General features: G+C 42.2%; 1 protein-coding gene across 2 annotated transcripts in view; it reads left to right on the top strand.

Moving 5' to 3' along the window:
* ARID4B (AT-rich interaction domain 4B) overlaps nt 1–14134 on the top strand; it is a 593887-nt gene that overhangs the window by 95382 nt on the left and 484371 nt on the right. For both annotated transcript variants that reach the window (XM_073671468.1, XM_073671469.1), the window contains one exon: nt 9564–9674. In XM_073671468.1, coding sequence (XP_073527569.1) covers nt 9564–9674 — 111 coding nt within the window. The remainder of the gene's footprint in view (nt 1–9563; nt 9675–14134) is intronic.

The raw sequence follows: 14134 nt of genomic DNA, 5'->3' as shown, positions 1-14134 counted from the left end.
ATCACTGGTGAGCTGTCAAACAGGCAGGCTCACCAGCGATCAGGGGAGCAGCGACATCGTGGAAAGAATCTTTCCATGATGTCCTGCTCCTGGCTACCAGCCTGCTGAAGCAGGAGCAGGCTGGTAACCATGATAAACAGCGCGTTACTAGGGGCACACGCGCACCTAGTAACCCGCTGTTTATCATGGTTACCACTCTGCTACGGTGAGCGGGAGGTTACCGCTCACGTAGTGAGAACTTGCGCTCAAGACTAATGACAACTTATTCAATATGATGACCTAATGTTATCAAATTCTGTGTCGTACCTCTGGGTTCAAAATGTTAACTATACCCCTTGATAAAATCCTTGAGGGGTGTAGTTTCCAAAATGGGGTCACTTGTGGGGGGTGTCCACTATTTAGGCACATCAGGAGCTCTCCAAACGCGACATGGTGTCCGCTCTCGATTCCAGCCGATTTTACGTTCAAAAAGTCACACAGTGCTCCTTCCCTTCTGAACTCTGCCGTGCTCCCAAACCATGTATTTTCCCCACATATGGGGTATTGGCGTACTCAGGAGAAATTGCACAAAAGTTTTTGGGGTCCATTTTCTCCTCTTACCCTTGTGAAAATAAAAAAATTGGGGTTAAAACATCATTTTTGTGGAAAAAGTTTTTTTATTTTTATTTTCACGGCTCCATGTTATAAACTTCTGTGAAGCACCTGGGGGTTCAAGGTGCTCACCACACATCTAGATAAGTTCCCTGAGGGGTCTAGTTTCCAAAATGGTGTCACTTGTGGGGGGTTTCCACTGTTTAGGCACATCAGGGGCTCCCCAAATGCAACATGGCGTCCGCTAATTATTCAAACAAATTTTACATTCAAAAAGTCAAATGGCGCTCCTTCCATTCCGAACCCTGCCGTTTTCCCCACGTATGGGGTATCTGCGTGCCCAGGGTAAATTGCACAACAATTTTTGGGGTCCATTTTTTCCTGTTACCCCTGCAAAAATAAAAAAAAAATTGGGTCTAAAGTAACTTTTGTGAAAAAAAGTTCAATGTTAATTTTTTTCTTCCACATTCCAAAAACTCCTGTGAAGCACCTGAAGGGTTAATAAACTTCTTGAATGTGGTTTTGAGCACCTTGAGGGGTGCAGTTTTTAGAATGGTGTCACTTTTGGGTATTTTCTGTCATAAAGACCCCTCAAAGTGACTTTAAACATGATGTGGTCCCTAAAATAAATGGTTTTGTAAATTTTGTTGGAAAAATGAGAAATCGCTGGTCAACTTTTAACCCTTATAGCTCCCTAACAAAAAAAAAGTTTGGTTCCAAAATTGTGCTGATGTAAAGTAGACATGTGGGAAATGTTATTTATTAACTATTTTGTGTGACATATCTCTCTGATTTAAGGGCATAAAAATTAAAAGTTTGAAAATTGCAGTTTAATTAAACACAGCTGAACTCCAATGAAGGAATAGAACCATCTCAAGGAGGAACACAAGGAAATGGACAGCATGTGACTTAAATATGAGTGTCTGAGCAAAGGGTCTGAATACTTATGGCCATGTGATATTTCAGTTTTTCTTTTTTAATAAATGTGCAAAAATTTCTACATTTCTGTTTTTTTTCAGTCAAGATGGGGTGCAGAGTGTACTATAATGAGAAAAAAAATGAACTTTTTAGAATTTACCAAATGAAATGAAACAGTGAAAATTTTAAAGGGGTCTGAATACTTTCCGTACCCACTGTATACTGCACAGAGCCAGTTCTCCTGTCCTGTGTATATACTGCACAGTACCAATTCTCCTGTCCCGTACATATACACTGCACAGTACCACTTCTTCTGTCCAGTATATATACACTGCACAGTACCACTCCTCCTGTCCTGTATATATACACTGCACAGTACCACTCCTCCTGTCCTGTATATATACACTGCACAGTACCACTCCTCCTGTCCCGTATATATACACTGCACAGTACCACTCCTCCTGTCCCGTACATATACACTGCACAGTACCACTCCTCCTGTCCCGTACATATACACTGCACAGTACCACTCCTCCTGTCCCGTACATATACACTGCACAGTACCACTCCTCCTGTCCCGTACATATACTGCACAGTACCACTTCTCCTGTCCCGTACATATACACTGCACAGTACCACTCCTCCTGTCCTGTATATATACACTGCACAGTACCACTCCTCCTGTCCCGTACATATACACTGCACAGTACCACTCCTCCTGTCCTGTATATATACACTGCACAGTACCACTCCTCCTGTCCCGTACATATACACTGCACAGTACCACTCCTCCTGTCCCGTACATATACTGCACAGTACCACTTCTCCTGTCCCGTACATATACACTGCACAGTACCACTTCTCCTGTCCTGTTGCTGGAGAGGCAACATTAGACTTTGGGAGGGTTAATATTAGTTTATTATTTTCAATATTCCTATGGGTAAAATAAAAATAAATATTGGAAAACCCGTTTAAACTGATTATCCTAAGTAATCCCCTACCCCAAGAACTTTCCAATCGTTGGGGGTCTGACTGCTGGGAACCCCATGATCCCGAGAACCAGTGCTCTGAAGGGCACCATGTCAGTGCAGCTGTGGTGGATCATGCACACTACTGCGCCATTCACATGTGGCTCTTTGAATAAGGGCTCTTTCACACATCAGTGTGTCCAGAACGTGTGGTGACAGTTTTCACATGTACCAGAGACACTTGACACATGCTGACACATTCAAATGAATGGGTCTGTGCACCTCAGTGTGCTTCCATGGACCATGTGTCTGTGTGATCCCCACGTAGACATTTCTGTTTTTGGCCGACAGCACGGATCACACGGACCCATTCAAGTCAATGGATCCGTGTAAACATGTACCGCACACGGATGCCATCTGTGTGATACATTCCGGCGCTTGGGAATCAGTGTACAGTTAGCGCTGTTCCCGGTGCTGCGATCAGCACCAGCTGGGGACAATGATGAGAGTAGTATTCTGCTCCCAATGTCTCCAACTGTAAAAATAAGAATAATAAAAAAATCCTTATACTCACCTGTCCTAAGTGTCCCCTGCTGCAATCCATGCGACCAATCAGGCAGAGGAGACGAGAACAATGACTCCTGCAGCGATCGGCCCTGGAGCTGAGCAAATGTCACTCACTGAGCTTAGCACAGACCAGGGGCTCTCTTTGCAGGAGTCTTTCTCCCCGTCTCCTCGCCTTGATCGGTTGCAGTGTCCCCCGCTGTATAGATTACAGCCGGGGACACTTAGGACAGGTGAGTATAAGGATTTTTATATTTTATTCTTATTTTTACAGTCGGACACTGCGGGAGCAGACACTACTACTTTCATGATTGTCCCTGCTGGTGCTGATCGCAGCGCCAGGAACAGTGCTAGCTGTACACTGATTCCCAGGCGCCGGTATGTGTGCTCCTGATGGTTTTTCTGGTACTGGAAATATCAGGACATGTGAAAGAGGCCTAACTCCTTTAAGAGAGTGAGGTGCATGAGAAAGTATAGGAAAACTCACTGATTGGGGGTGGGAAGTGTTATAGTATGTGGGTAGGTGCGGTTTGTGTGGCAGGGCTGCTTTTTTGTCCCAGTCCTGCCCTGTATGGGGTATTGTCGAGAGGAAGATGGGAGACACCAGACCCAACAATGCAGACGAGCTGAAGGCTGCTATCAAATCAACCTGGGCTTCCATAACACCTCAGCAGTGCCACATGCTGATCGCCTCCATGCCACGCCACATTGATGCAGTAATTGATGCAAAAGGAGACTCGACCAAGTACTGAGTGCATTTACTAAACATACATTTCAGTAGGCCAACGTTTTGGATTTGAAAAACATTTTTCAAGCTGTTGTTATAAAGTATTCTAATTTACTGAGATAACGACTCTTGTATTTTCATTGGCTGTAAGCCATAATCATCAACATTAACAGAAATAAACACTTGAAATACATCACTCTGTGTGTAATGACTCTATATAATATGAGTTTCACTTTTTGTATTGAAGAACTGAAATAAATTAACTTTTTGATGATATTCTAACTTAGTGAGAAGCACCTGTATGTTGAAATCCTTAATCAAATTTTCTATATTTACCCAAATACACATAAAGGGGATCTGTCATTTGCTAAAAAAATCTAAACTAAATAACTTGTAAAAATCCTTGAGGTCCCCTGATTCTGCTGTTCTTTTCAGTTTTGCTCTGTGTCACTCCAATGCAGAGATATTCACATTTGTTTCACCTGTAGCGCACTATGTGAAATCTCTGTTTCGCAGCCCCCCCTGGATGTATCTTCACCATTCTCTCTGGTGACTCATGCTTTCTCCCCTCCCAGACACTGCCAATCACAGCTTAACCGTGCCTGAGACTGATAGACTACTAGGTCAGCTGCTGTGATTGGCATCATCTGGGAGAAGTGAAAGCACATGTGTCTAGAGAAGACTGTGAAAAACTCTCAGTTGGACTGCAAAGCAGAGATTTCCACTTTAGAAGAATCAAATGTCAGTCAGTATTTTGTTGTCGGTCATAGGCAGCTGCTCCACTTTTATACTGCTAATACAAAGGTCTCCTGGGAAAAAGTGTAGGCATAACGTAAGCATTAATGCTACCAATTTCCTGCTTTTCAATTTTCTGGCCAGTGAAAGCAGTTATCTGCTTGTTTAATGTGGTCAATTCTGTTTTTGTGTAAATTGCTAAAATTGGTGCAAGTGACTCTTCCCTACATTAGATGCTCAAGTCACATTTGAGGGATGTATTGAGTAGCAAAATATGGAGGACTTTTAACACCCAGATAACAAAAATACTCTTAGGAAATTATAGATTAAAATTAAAGTTGTTGCAAATCGATTTGCACGTGCCATCCCATCGGCCGGTGGATAGGAGAAGGAATACCAACAGCGTCTCTTGACAGCGTCCACGACTATTCATTTGATTGCAAGGCCTGGTGCTATGTTATTATTATGGCTTGACGCACATGTGATGTCATATCTAAGCCGACTTATCAAAAGAAGAGCTTCAGACATCACCAAGTAAGGTCTCCTCACTCTCCCATCCAGGGGCCACAGACCGCTGGCATGGCCAAATGATATGGCACTTGTGAATACATTTGCACCAGATCCAGTTAAAATCTTATAATATTTGTGACGGCTAAGGATATGAAGAGGAAACATGATGGTACATACTGTGCGTAAGATTTTTTTTACAGGTTCAGAATTCTGTTTTCTAATACAAAGTGACAAATTATACAACCATTCAATCTGATGAAATTCTGATTGTAGAAACTGCTAAAGGGAGCATTATGTACATGGATTTTTTCGATTGGTGTACTCGGCCATAAATTAGTATGGATTGTGCGCTATATCTAGTAGCATCCGAGGAATGTAATAATTTGACTTCTTGAATGGTTTAGGGTTTAATACAACCATATTTACAATCCATATTTGTGCCACAGTGCCTGCCACAGCCATGTCTCCTGACCTGAAACAACATCCCCATAGGCATATATGAGGTGTCAGCTCAGGTCAGGAGACACAGGCCATAAAATACGGTCTTGTAAATGCACCCTAAGGGCAGGTTGCTCTGGATATTTGGAAACCTGCCTTAATTGTGCTCCTACATTTGCTACTTCAGCAATCAAAAATTGAAACTGATTGTTACTTCTGTACTACACACCCAGTAGTAGGTACAATAATGTAACAATTACATCAATTTTTATGGGATGCAAGTCAGACAGACTTCTCTAATAGCCTTATTTTAAATCTTAAGTTTCTGACAATGTTTCTTTCCTGATTATCAGTGGTGGAGCTTGGGTAGCGTTTGCACATGACAAGCCAAGTATTTTGCTCTTTCTAGCTTATGAACTGTTTGTACTCTCTGGGTGCCATGTACCAGTCCAGCATGAACCTCTTATCCCCCAATCACTACTATTATAATTTGAGGAAATGACTGATGTAATTATAGTTTTTATTTTGACCTTCAATATTTGTTTTTGCTAAAATTTTCAAAATAATAAATTTATACGTTGTTACATTTTAAAAAAATGCAAAGAAAAATAACAATTTTATTAGCCAAGTCTAACGCAAAGCATAACTCTAGCCCTAACCCTAACACCCACCATGCACAATGGATAACTGTCGGTAAATGGTTCATCTATCTCCCCCAACTCCTCCATACACAGGAGCACTCGGCCCAGCTGAACAATCCTGTGTCCTCTGTGTGGACGCCACTTCCAGACACTTCACTGCTCCTGTAAAGTCTTATCTCAGCGAGAACAAAAGGCTGAGCAGTCCGTAATTGACATGAGATCCCCCTCCTCCACATTATCTGTTGGGGAAGAGTCAGGAGGCGTGAATGCACATTAGACTGTCAGTCTCATCTGCAGATATCAGTGGCTTTAGCCAACTTTCGTCTAATGTATCTAGGGGCCTCAAGCCTAAACTAACCCTAAACCCTAACCCTAACACTAGTAAGGCCCCGTCACACTTAGCGACGCTGCAACGATCCCGTCAACGATACGACCTGTCAGGGATCGTTGCTGCGTCGCTATGTGGTCGCTGGTGAGCTGTCAAACAGGCAGGCTCACCAACGATCAGGGGAGCAGCGACATCGTGGAAAGAATCTTCCCACGATGTCCTGCTCCTGGTTACCAGCCTGCTGAAGCAGGAGCAGGCTGGTAACTATGGTAAACATCGGGTTACTAGGGGCACACGCGCTCCTAGTAACCCGTTGTTTATTATGGTTACCACTCTGCTACAGTGAGCGGGAGCTTACCGCTCACTTTAGCAGGCTTGTAACCATGATAAACAGCGGGTTACGAAGTGCGCGTGTGCCCCTAGTAACCCGATGTTTATCATGGTTACCAGCCTGATCGCTGCTCCCGCTGGTCACACACAGCGATGTGTGCTGACCAGCGGGAGGGCAACGACCAAAAAATGGTCCAGGACATTCTGCAGCGATCAGCGACCTCACAGCAGGGGCCTGATCGCTGCAAAGTGTCACACATAGCGACATCGCTGGTGAGGTCGCTGTTGCGTCACCAAAACCGTGACACAGCAGCGATCTCGCTAACGACCTCGCTATGTGAGACGGGGGCTTTAGAGTGTAAAAATATAAAAGCAGCACTTAGTAATGAATGAAGACCGTATTGATTCATGTAAACCGCATGTGAATCAAAAGTGTTTTCTTTCATTAGCTGCTCATCTTCTGTCCTTTTGGATGCAACTTATGCAAAGCTCAGCAGTCGAGATGAGTTGCATATGCAGCTACCAAGATGACAAAGCTTCATTCTGGGGATGACAAACTCATCTCACCTCAATATAAACAACTCGGGCAGGCACTCGCCATGCTGCTTCTAGAAGAAATGGCGCTTGCTGGCAGTGATCACTGGACAGTGGGATTGGCGTGGGGGAGGGGCAAATCTTTGCACCACTATAGACTTTGATTACAGTATTCAAGTTTTTATTTGACTTGAGGCATAACTTGCATATTTATTGGGATGCATTGGCATTGTGTGTGTGCGATATATATATAGATAGATAGATATAGATATAGGGTGGTCCAAAAGTAGGTGGACAGAAAGTGTAATAAGGTTATGAGGGTTATGGAACAGTCACAGGAGATAAGTATCTAGAAATTCTAATGAATCAAGTTGTTCCCCAGTTACAGCAACAGCCTAATTCAAATGACCTTTATTTCCAACAAGATGGGGCCCCTCCACATTATTCAAGAGTAGTCCGCGAGTATCTTGATGAAACAGTTCCTAATAAATGGATTGGCCGAAGAGGCCCACTTGATTGGCCGGCACGTTCACCAGACTTGACCCCAATGGATTTTTTCTTTTGGGGAGTACTCAAGGACAAAGTTTATAGTCGAAAACCAAAAAGTGTCAGTGATTTGAAAAATTACATAAGAGATGCATTTCAAGAAATTATTACCCAAAGAGACTTGTGCAAAAAAGTTTGTTGAAGCGTAAGAGGCGACTTCAAAGCTGTGCAAATTGTAATGGAAAACAGTTGGAGCACCTGCACTGATAAAATTTAAGGGCTTTTGTGTTAGGCTGAGTTCACACATTATAGTTTTTATCTTGTGGTTTTCAATAATTAGGATGAAGGGAAAAAGTCATTCCCAGCTATCTGCTACAGTATGTGAGTGGGGGCTGCTGCATTACTGTCTCCCCCCCACCTTTTTCTATGGTAAGGAAAAAACTTAGGCTGAGTTCACACGATGCGTTTTTCATGCGTTTCCGCGGCGTTTTTGCAGTTGCGTAAACGCCGCGGAAACGCATGAAAAACGCATGGTAGAAGGGCAGCAATGTTCCCCAATGGAAATCCGCATGTGCTGTGCCCATGATGCGGATTTTTCCGCAGCGTAAACGCTGCGGTCAAAAATCCGCAGCATGTCAATTGATTTTGCGGAAACGCTGCTCTTTTGCCGCCATTGACTTGCATTAGACCGCATGGAATCCGCATCACTGTATATGTTGATGCGCTTTTCATGCGGTCTAATGTGCGGATGGTACCCGGGTGTGGATGAGAGGACTCTCATCCAGACCCAGGTACCATTAAAAAAAAAAGAATAAAATAAAAAATATATATATATTCTCACCTTCTGACGGCCCGCGCTGCGTCCTGCTGGCTTCCCGGGCACTTCGCGGTTGAATGAAGGACCTTCGCTGACGTCAGAGTCATGTGACGGGTCACGTGACGCTGACGTCGGAAGGTCCTAAAGTCTTCACTGCCGGCAGCCGGGACCGATGAAGCAGGACACCGGGGGCCATCAGAGGGTAAAGTATATATTTATTTTTTATTTTTTGACATTCACACACTATATAAATCCATGCCGGTTGCATGGATTTATATAGTGTAAAGTTGACAAGCACTTTCCAAGTGATGCTAAAATCGCTTGGGAAGCGCTTGTCAACCCGCATGCGGAAATGAAAGTGAAGAACGCTTCACTTCCGCATGTCCCTGGCAGGAAACCGCATGTACAATCCGCATGTACAATCCGCATGCGTTTTTTCCTGCCAGAGAGATGCAGAAACGCTCAGGAAAAAATCCTGAGCATTTCTGCATCATGGGCACATACCCTTATTGTTCAGAATAAAATGTAATTGTCAATGTTATGCTTGTGTTAGTAAATATAGTTTTATATATGAATCAAAGGAAATGTTATTATTTTCTGGCCATTTACTTTTGGACCACCCTGTGTGTATGTGTGTATATATATATATATATATATATATATATATATATATATATATATATATATATATATATATATATATATATATATATATATATATATATATATTATATGAGAGATATTTGGCTATATATATATATATATATATATATATGTGTATATGTATGTATATGTGTATATATATATATATATATATGTATACATATTATAATTATATATATATATATATATATATATATATATATATATATATATAAATAATATATGAGAGAGATATTTGGATATTCTTACAGCATATTGAAAACTGTTATATAAAGGTTATTACTAATTGGTAAATGATACTCTCTCCTAACAGTCTTTAGATGAACCTCCTTTCCTGTCGGTTGGCACAGATGTGAGTGCTAAATACAGAGGTGCATTTTGCGAAGCCAAAATAAAGGCAACAAAACGGCTTGTGAAAGTGAAGGTATGTAATTCTCTAAGTTGAGTTACTGAACAAAGTGCTACAAAATAATATCATTTATCTTTCCTCTTGCTTGTAAAAATGTTTGCATCCTGAGAACACTGTATTACGGTACATAGTCTTCAAATGCTTGAAGCTAAGGTTTACAGAGCTGTAAACCAACGCATTAGCTGTTTCAGTAAAACGGAAGCTTACTTGGAGGTTATCATCATATATGTTAGTATTTGCTGGATCAAGTATGACACAATATTTTAATTATGAATCTATTATTGCACAATTGTTCTAAATGAGGCACCGACTGAGACAGACTGCTACTGTTAGGCTGAGTGCCCACGTAGCGTTTTTCAAGCGTTTATGCTGCAGAATTTCCGCAGCGTAAACGCTTGTTAAACGCTAGGTAATCCGCACCCCATGGTCCCCAAGGGGATTCCGCATGTTCTATGCACATGCTGCGGATTTTTCCGCAGCGTTTATGCTTCGCTCAAAAATCCGCAGCATGTCCATAAATTTTGCGGAACCGCGGCGTAATCGTCGCCATTGACTTGCATTGAGACGCACATAATCCGTGTCTGTACATTTGTACTCACAGATTATATGCGTTTCAATGTGCGGATGGTACCCAGTTCTGGAGGAGAGGAGACTCTCATCCAGACCTGGGTACCATAGAACCTGTAAAAAAAAGAATAAAATAAAGTTTATATTCACCTACCGACGGCCCCCGGTCTCCTTCCCTTTGCTTGTGGGCAGGACTGTAGGACCTGCGGTGACGTCACAGTCATTTGACTGCAGGCCCTTTAGTGCAGTGTCCCGCGATCAGCTGGCAGACAGGAGCGAGCGCAGCAACACACGCCGGGCTATCAGAGGGTAAGTATAGATTTATTTTTTTATTTTTAAACATTCTTTTACGGTCACACTATATAAATCCATGCTGTTTGCATGGATTTATATAGTGTGACCAAGTTGTCGCAAGCACTTTCCAAGTGATGCTAAAATCGCCTGGAAAGCGCTTGACAACCCGCATGCAGAAGCGCATGTGAAAAACGCTTCAAATCCACATGTATTTGACAGGAAAAACGCATGTACAATCTGCATGTACAATCTGCATGTGTTTTTTCTGCCAGGGAGATGCAGAAATTTTCTGCTTCATTTCTGCATCGTGGGCACATAGCCTCAGCCATTTATTTCCACCCAATGTGGAAATTGTAGTAGCCCTGCACACCATGGTCCTGTTGAATCTTCCCCCTGAATTCAAAAGCCCAAATTTCAGCTCTTTATCTCATAGTTTATAAGAACATTAGCACAATACATTCAAGCATCACAAATTTTACAAATAATGTTTGCATTAATATACAGTTGTGTGAAAAAGTGTTTTCCCCTTCCTGATTTCTTATTCTTTTGCACACTTAAATGTTTCAGATCACAAAACAAATTGAAATATTAGACAAAGATAACACAAATAAGCACAAAATGCAGTTTTTAAATGAAGGTTCTTATTATGGAAAAAAAATCTAAACCTATACAGCCCTATGTGAAAAAGTGATCGCCCTCCTCCTTAAAACATAAATTAACTGTGGTTTATCACATCTTGGGAAGCTGAGTTTAATTCCCCTAGCCACACACAGGCCTGATTACTGCAACACCTGTTCTCAATCAAGAAATCCCTTTAATAGGACATGCCTGACAAAGTGAAGTAGACCAAAAGATCCTCAAAAGTTAGACACCATGCTGCAATCCAAAGAAATTCAGGAACACATGAGAAACAAAGTAATTGAGATCTGTCAGTCTGGAAAAGGTTATAAAGTCATTTCTAAACCTTTGGGACTTCAGCGAACCACACTGAGAGCCATTATCCACAAATGGCGAAAACATGGAACAGTGGTGAACCTTCCTAGGAGTGGCCGGCTGACCAAAATTACCCCAACAGCAAAGCGACAACTCATCCAAGCGGTCACAAAAGATCCTACAACAACATCCAAAGAACTGCAGGCCTCAATTGCCTCAGTTAAGGTCAGTGTTCATGACTCCACCATAAGGAAGAGACTGGGCAAAAATGGCATGCATGGCAGAGTTCCAAGACAAAGCCACTGATGAGCAAAAAGAACATAAAGGCTCGTCTCAGTTTTGCCAGAAAACATCTTGATGATCACCAAGACTTTTGGGAGAATACTCTGTTGACTGATGAGACAAAAGTTAGACTTTTTGGAAGGTCTATGTCCCATTACATCTGGCGTAGAAGTAACACAGTATTTCAGAAAAGGAACATCATACCAACAGTAAAATATGGCGGTGGTAGTGTGATGGTCTGGGGCTGTTTTGCTGTTTCAGGACCTGGGACACTTCCTGTGGGAAATGGAACCATGAATTCTGCTATTTACCAAAAAATCCTGAAGGAGAATGTCCGGCCATCTGTTCGTGACCACACGCTGAAGCGCACTTGGGTGTGCAGCAGGACAATGATCCAAGGCCACCTTTGAATGGCTTAAGCATACAAAATCCGATTCAGATGCTATTGCATGACCTTAAAAAGGCGGTTCATGCTCGGAAACCCTCCAATGTGGCTGAATTACAATGATTTTGCAAAGATGAGTGGGCTAAAATTCCCCCAGAGCGTTGTAAAAGACTCATTGCTAGTTATCGCAAACGGTTGATTGCAGTTGTTGTTGCTAAGGGTGGCCCAACCAGTTATTAGGCTTAAGGGGCAATCACTTTTTCACACAGGCCGTGTAGGTTTGGATTTCTTTTTCCCTTATTAATAAAAACTTTCATTTAAAAACTGCATTCTGTGTTTACTTGTGTTATCTTTGTCTAATATTTACATTTGTTTTGTGATCTGAAACATTTAGGTGTGATAAACATGCAAAAGAATAAGAAATCAGGAAGGGGAAAACACTTTTTCACACCACTGTATATTGTAGTCTTTAATTTCAAATGTAATTTTTGTTGATTGATCATAGTCAGCAGGCTGAATTTCATTCTATATTTCCCCTACATTAAAGGGAATCTGTCCCCCCTGGGAGATATCAGACCCCTACTATGTGCTTACAGATTATAGAAAAGTAAATCTATACTTACCTGTATGGCCCATAGCAGAGGTCTGAATGCAGAAAAAAGTGTTTTTATAAACTCCGTTTTGCACAGACTTGGCGTCCCCCGGACACCGAGAAATCCCCGCCTATCTGTTTATTATTTCCCGAAATCCCTGCCTATATGCTTAGTTACCATATTCCACCCCTCCCCTGCACATCACAGGGCCCTGTGACGTGCACTGTGCTCCCTGACTTTCTGGGCATGCGCAATGCTTCATCCCGGCCCATCTCTCCGTGCACTGCGCTGCAGGAATCTATTGCACAGGCGCCAGGAAGTGACAGTGACTCCCCGTTGCCTGCGCAATAGATTCCTGCAGCGCAGTGCACAGAGAGACTGGCCAGGATGAAGCAAAGCACGCTCTATATGAATGGCACTTTGCGCATGCACGTCACAGGGCCCTGTGATGTGCAGGGGAGGGGGGAATATGGTAACTAAGCATATAGGCGGGGATTTTGGGGAATAATAAACAGTTAGGCGGTGATTTATTGGCATCCAGGGGACGCCAAGCCTGTGCAGAACAGAGTTGATAAAAACACATTTCTCTGCAATCAGACCTCTACTATGGGCCATACAGGTAAGTATAGATTTACTTTTCTATAACCTGTAAGCACATAGTAGAGATCTCGTATCTCACAGGGAGGTGACAGATTCCCTTTAAGTACCGCCTTAGGTGGCTGGTGGTAACTTATGCTTCTCCCACCATAGAACTAACATGCCCATATGGCAGCCCCTAACAGGAATGGCTTAGTGGCTCTCCCTGTGGAGAGCTTGCTGCATCCACATGTGATTGATATACATTGCAGCTGAGTACTGCTTCAGCTATCCTGTAGCATCCCTGCAGGAGAAATGAACATTGCAGTATTAATTTCAATTTAGCAATACTGCAATATCCAAGTGTGTACTAGCCTGCAAGCTGCTGTAAACTTGAGAGTCCGCGCTGCTCACATAAACGCTGCGGTCTATTCAAATTCATACTAATAGTAATGTCATATTCTAAAAATGGTCCATCAATTTTAAATGGCTGGAAAACCCATTTAACCATTTCATGACATTAGGACGTAATAGTATGTCCTACATTGGGTGCTAATGTAAGGTGAGGGTTCAGGCATCTGCCTATAAGATCTGCAACCGGAGCTTATTCCGATCGCTACTGTTTAACCAGTGCCATGAAAAATTATTCATAGCTTGTTAACTTGTCCACATTTTTTTCATGCTACACCCACAAACTTAAATGTATTTTATGTGATATGCCAACACAAAGTAACAAGTATTTGTGAAGTTTAAAAGAAATGATACATGGTTTTCTAATTATTTAAAAAAATTAAATCTGAAAATTGTGACGTGCATTTCTATTCAGCCCCCCTGACTCAGTGCTT

This window comes from Phyllobates terribilis, unplaced genomic scaffold (genome assembly GCF_046119375.1).
Source record: "Phyllobates terribilis strain yellow unplaced genomic scaffold, ASM4611937v1 Scaffold_3__8_contigs__length_932513732, whole genome shotgun sequence".
In the NCBI taxonomy this organism is placed as follows: Eukaryota; Metazoa; Chordata; class Amphibia; order Anura; family Dendrobatidae; genus Phyllobates; species Phyllobates terribilis.
The sequence above is the reverse complement of the archived record's forward strand: the minus strand, read 5'-3'. Positions and strand labels throughout refer to the sequence as shown.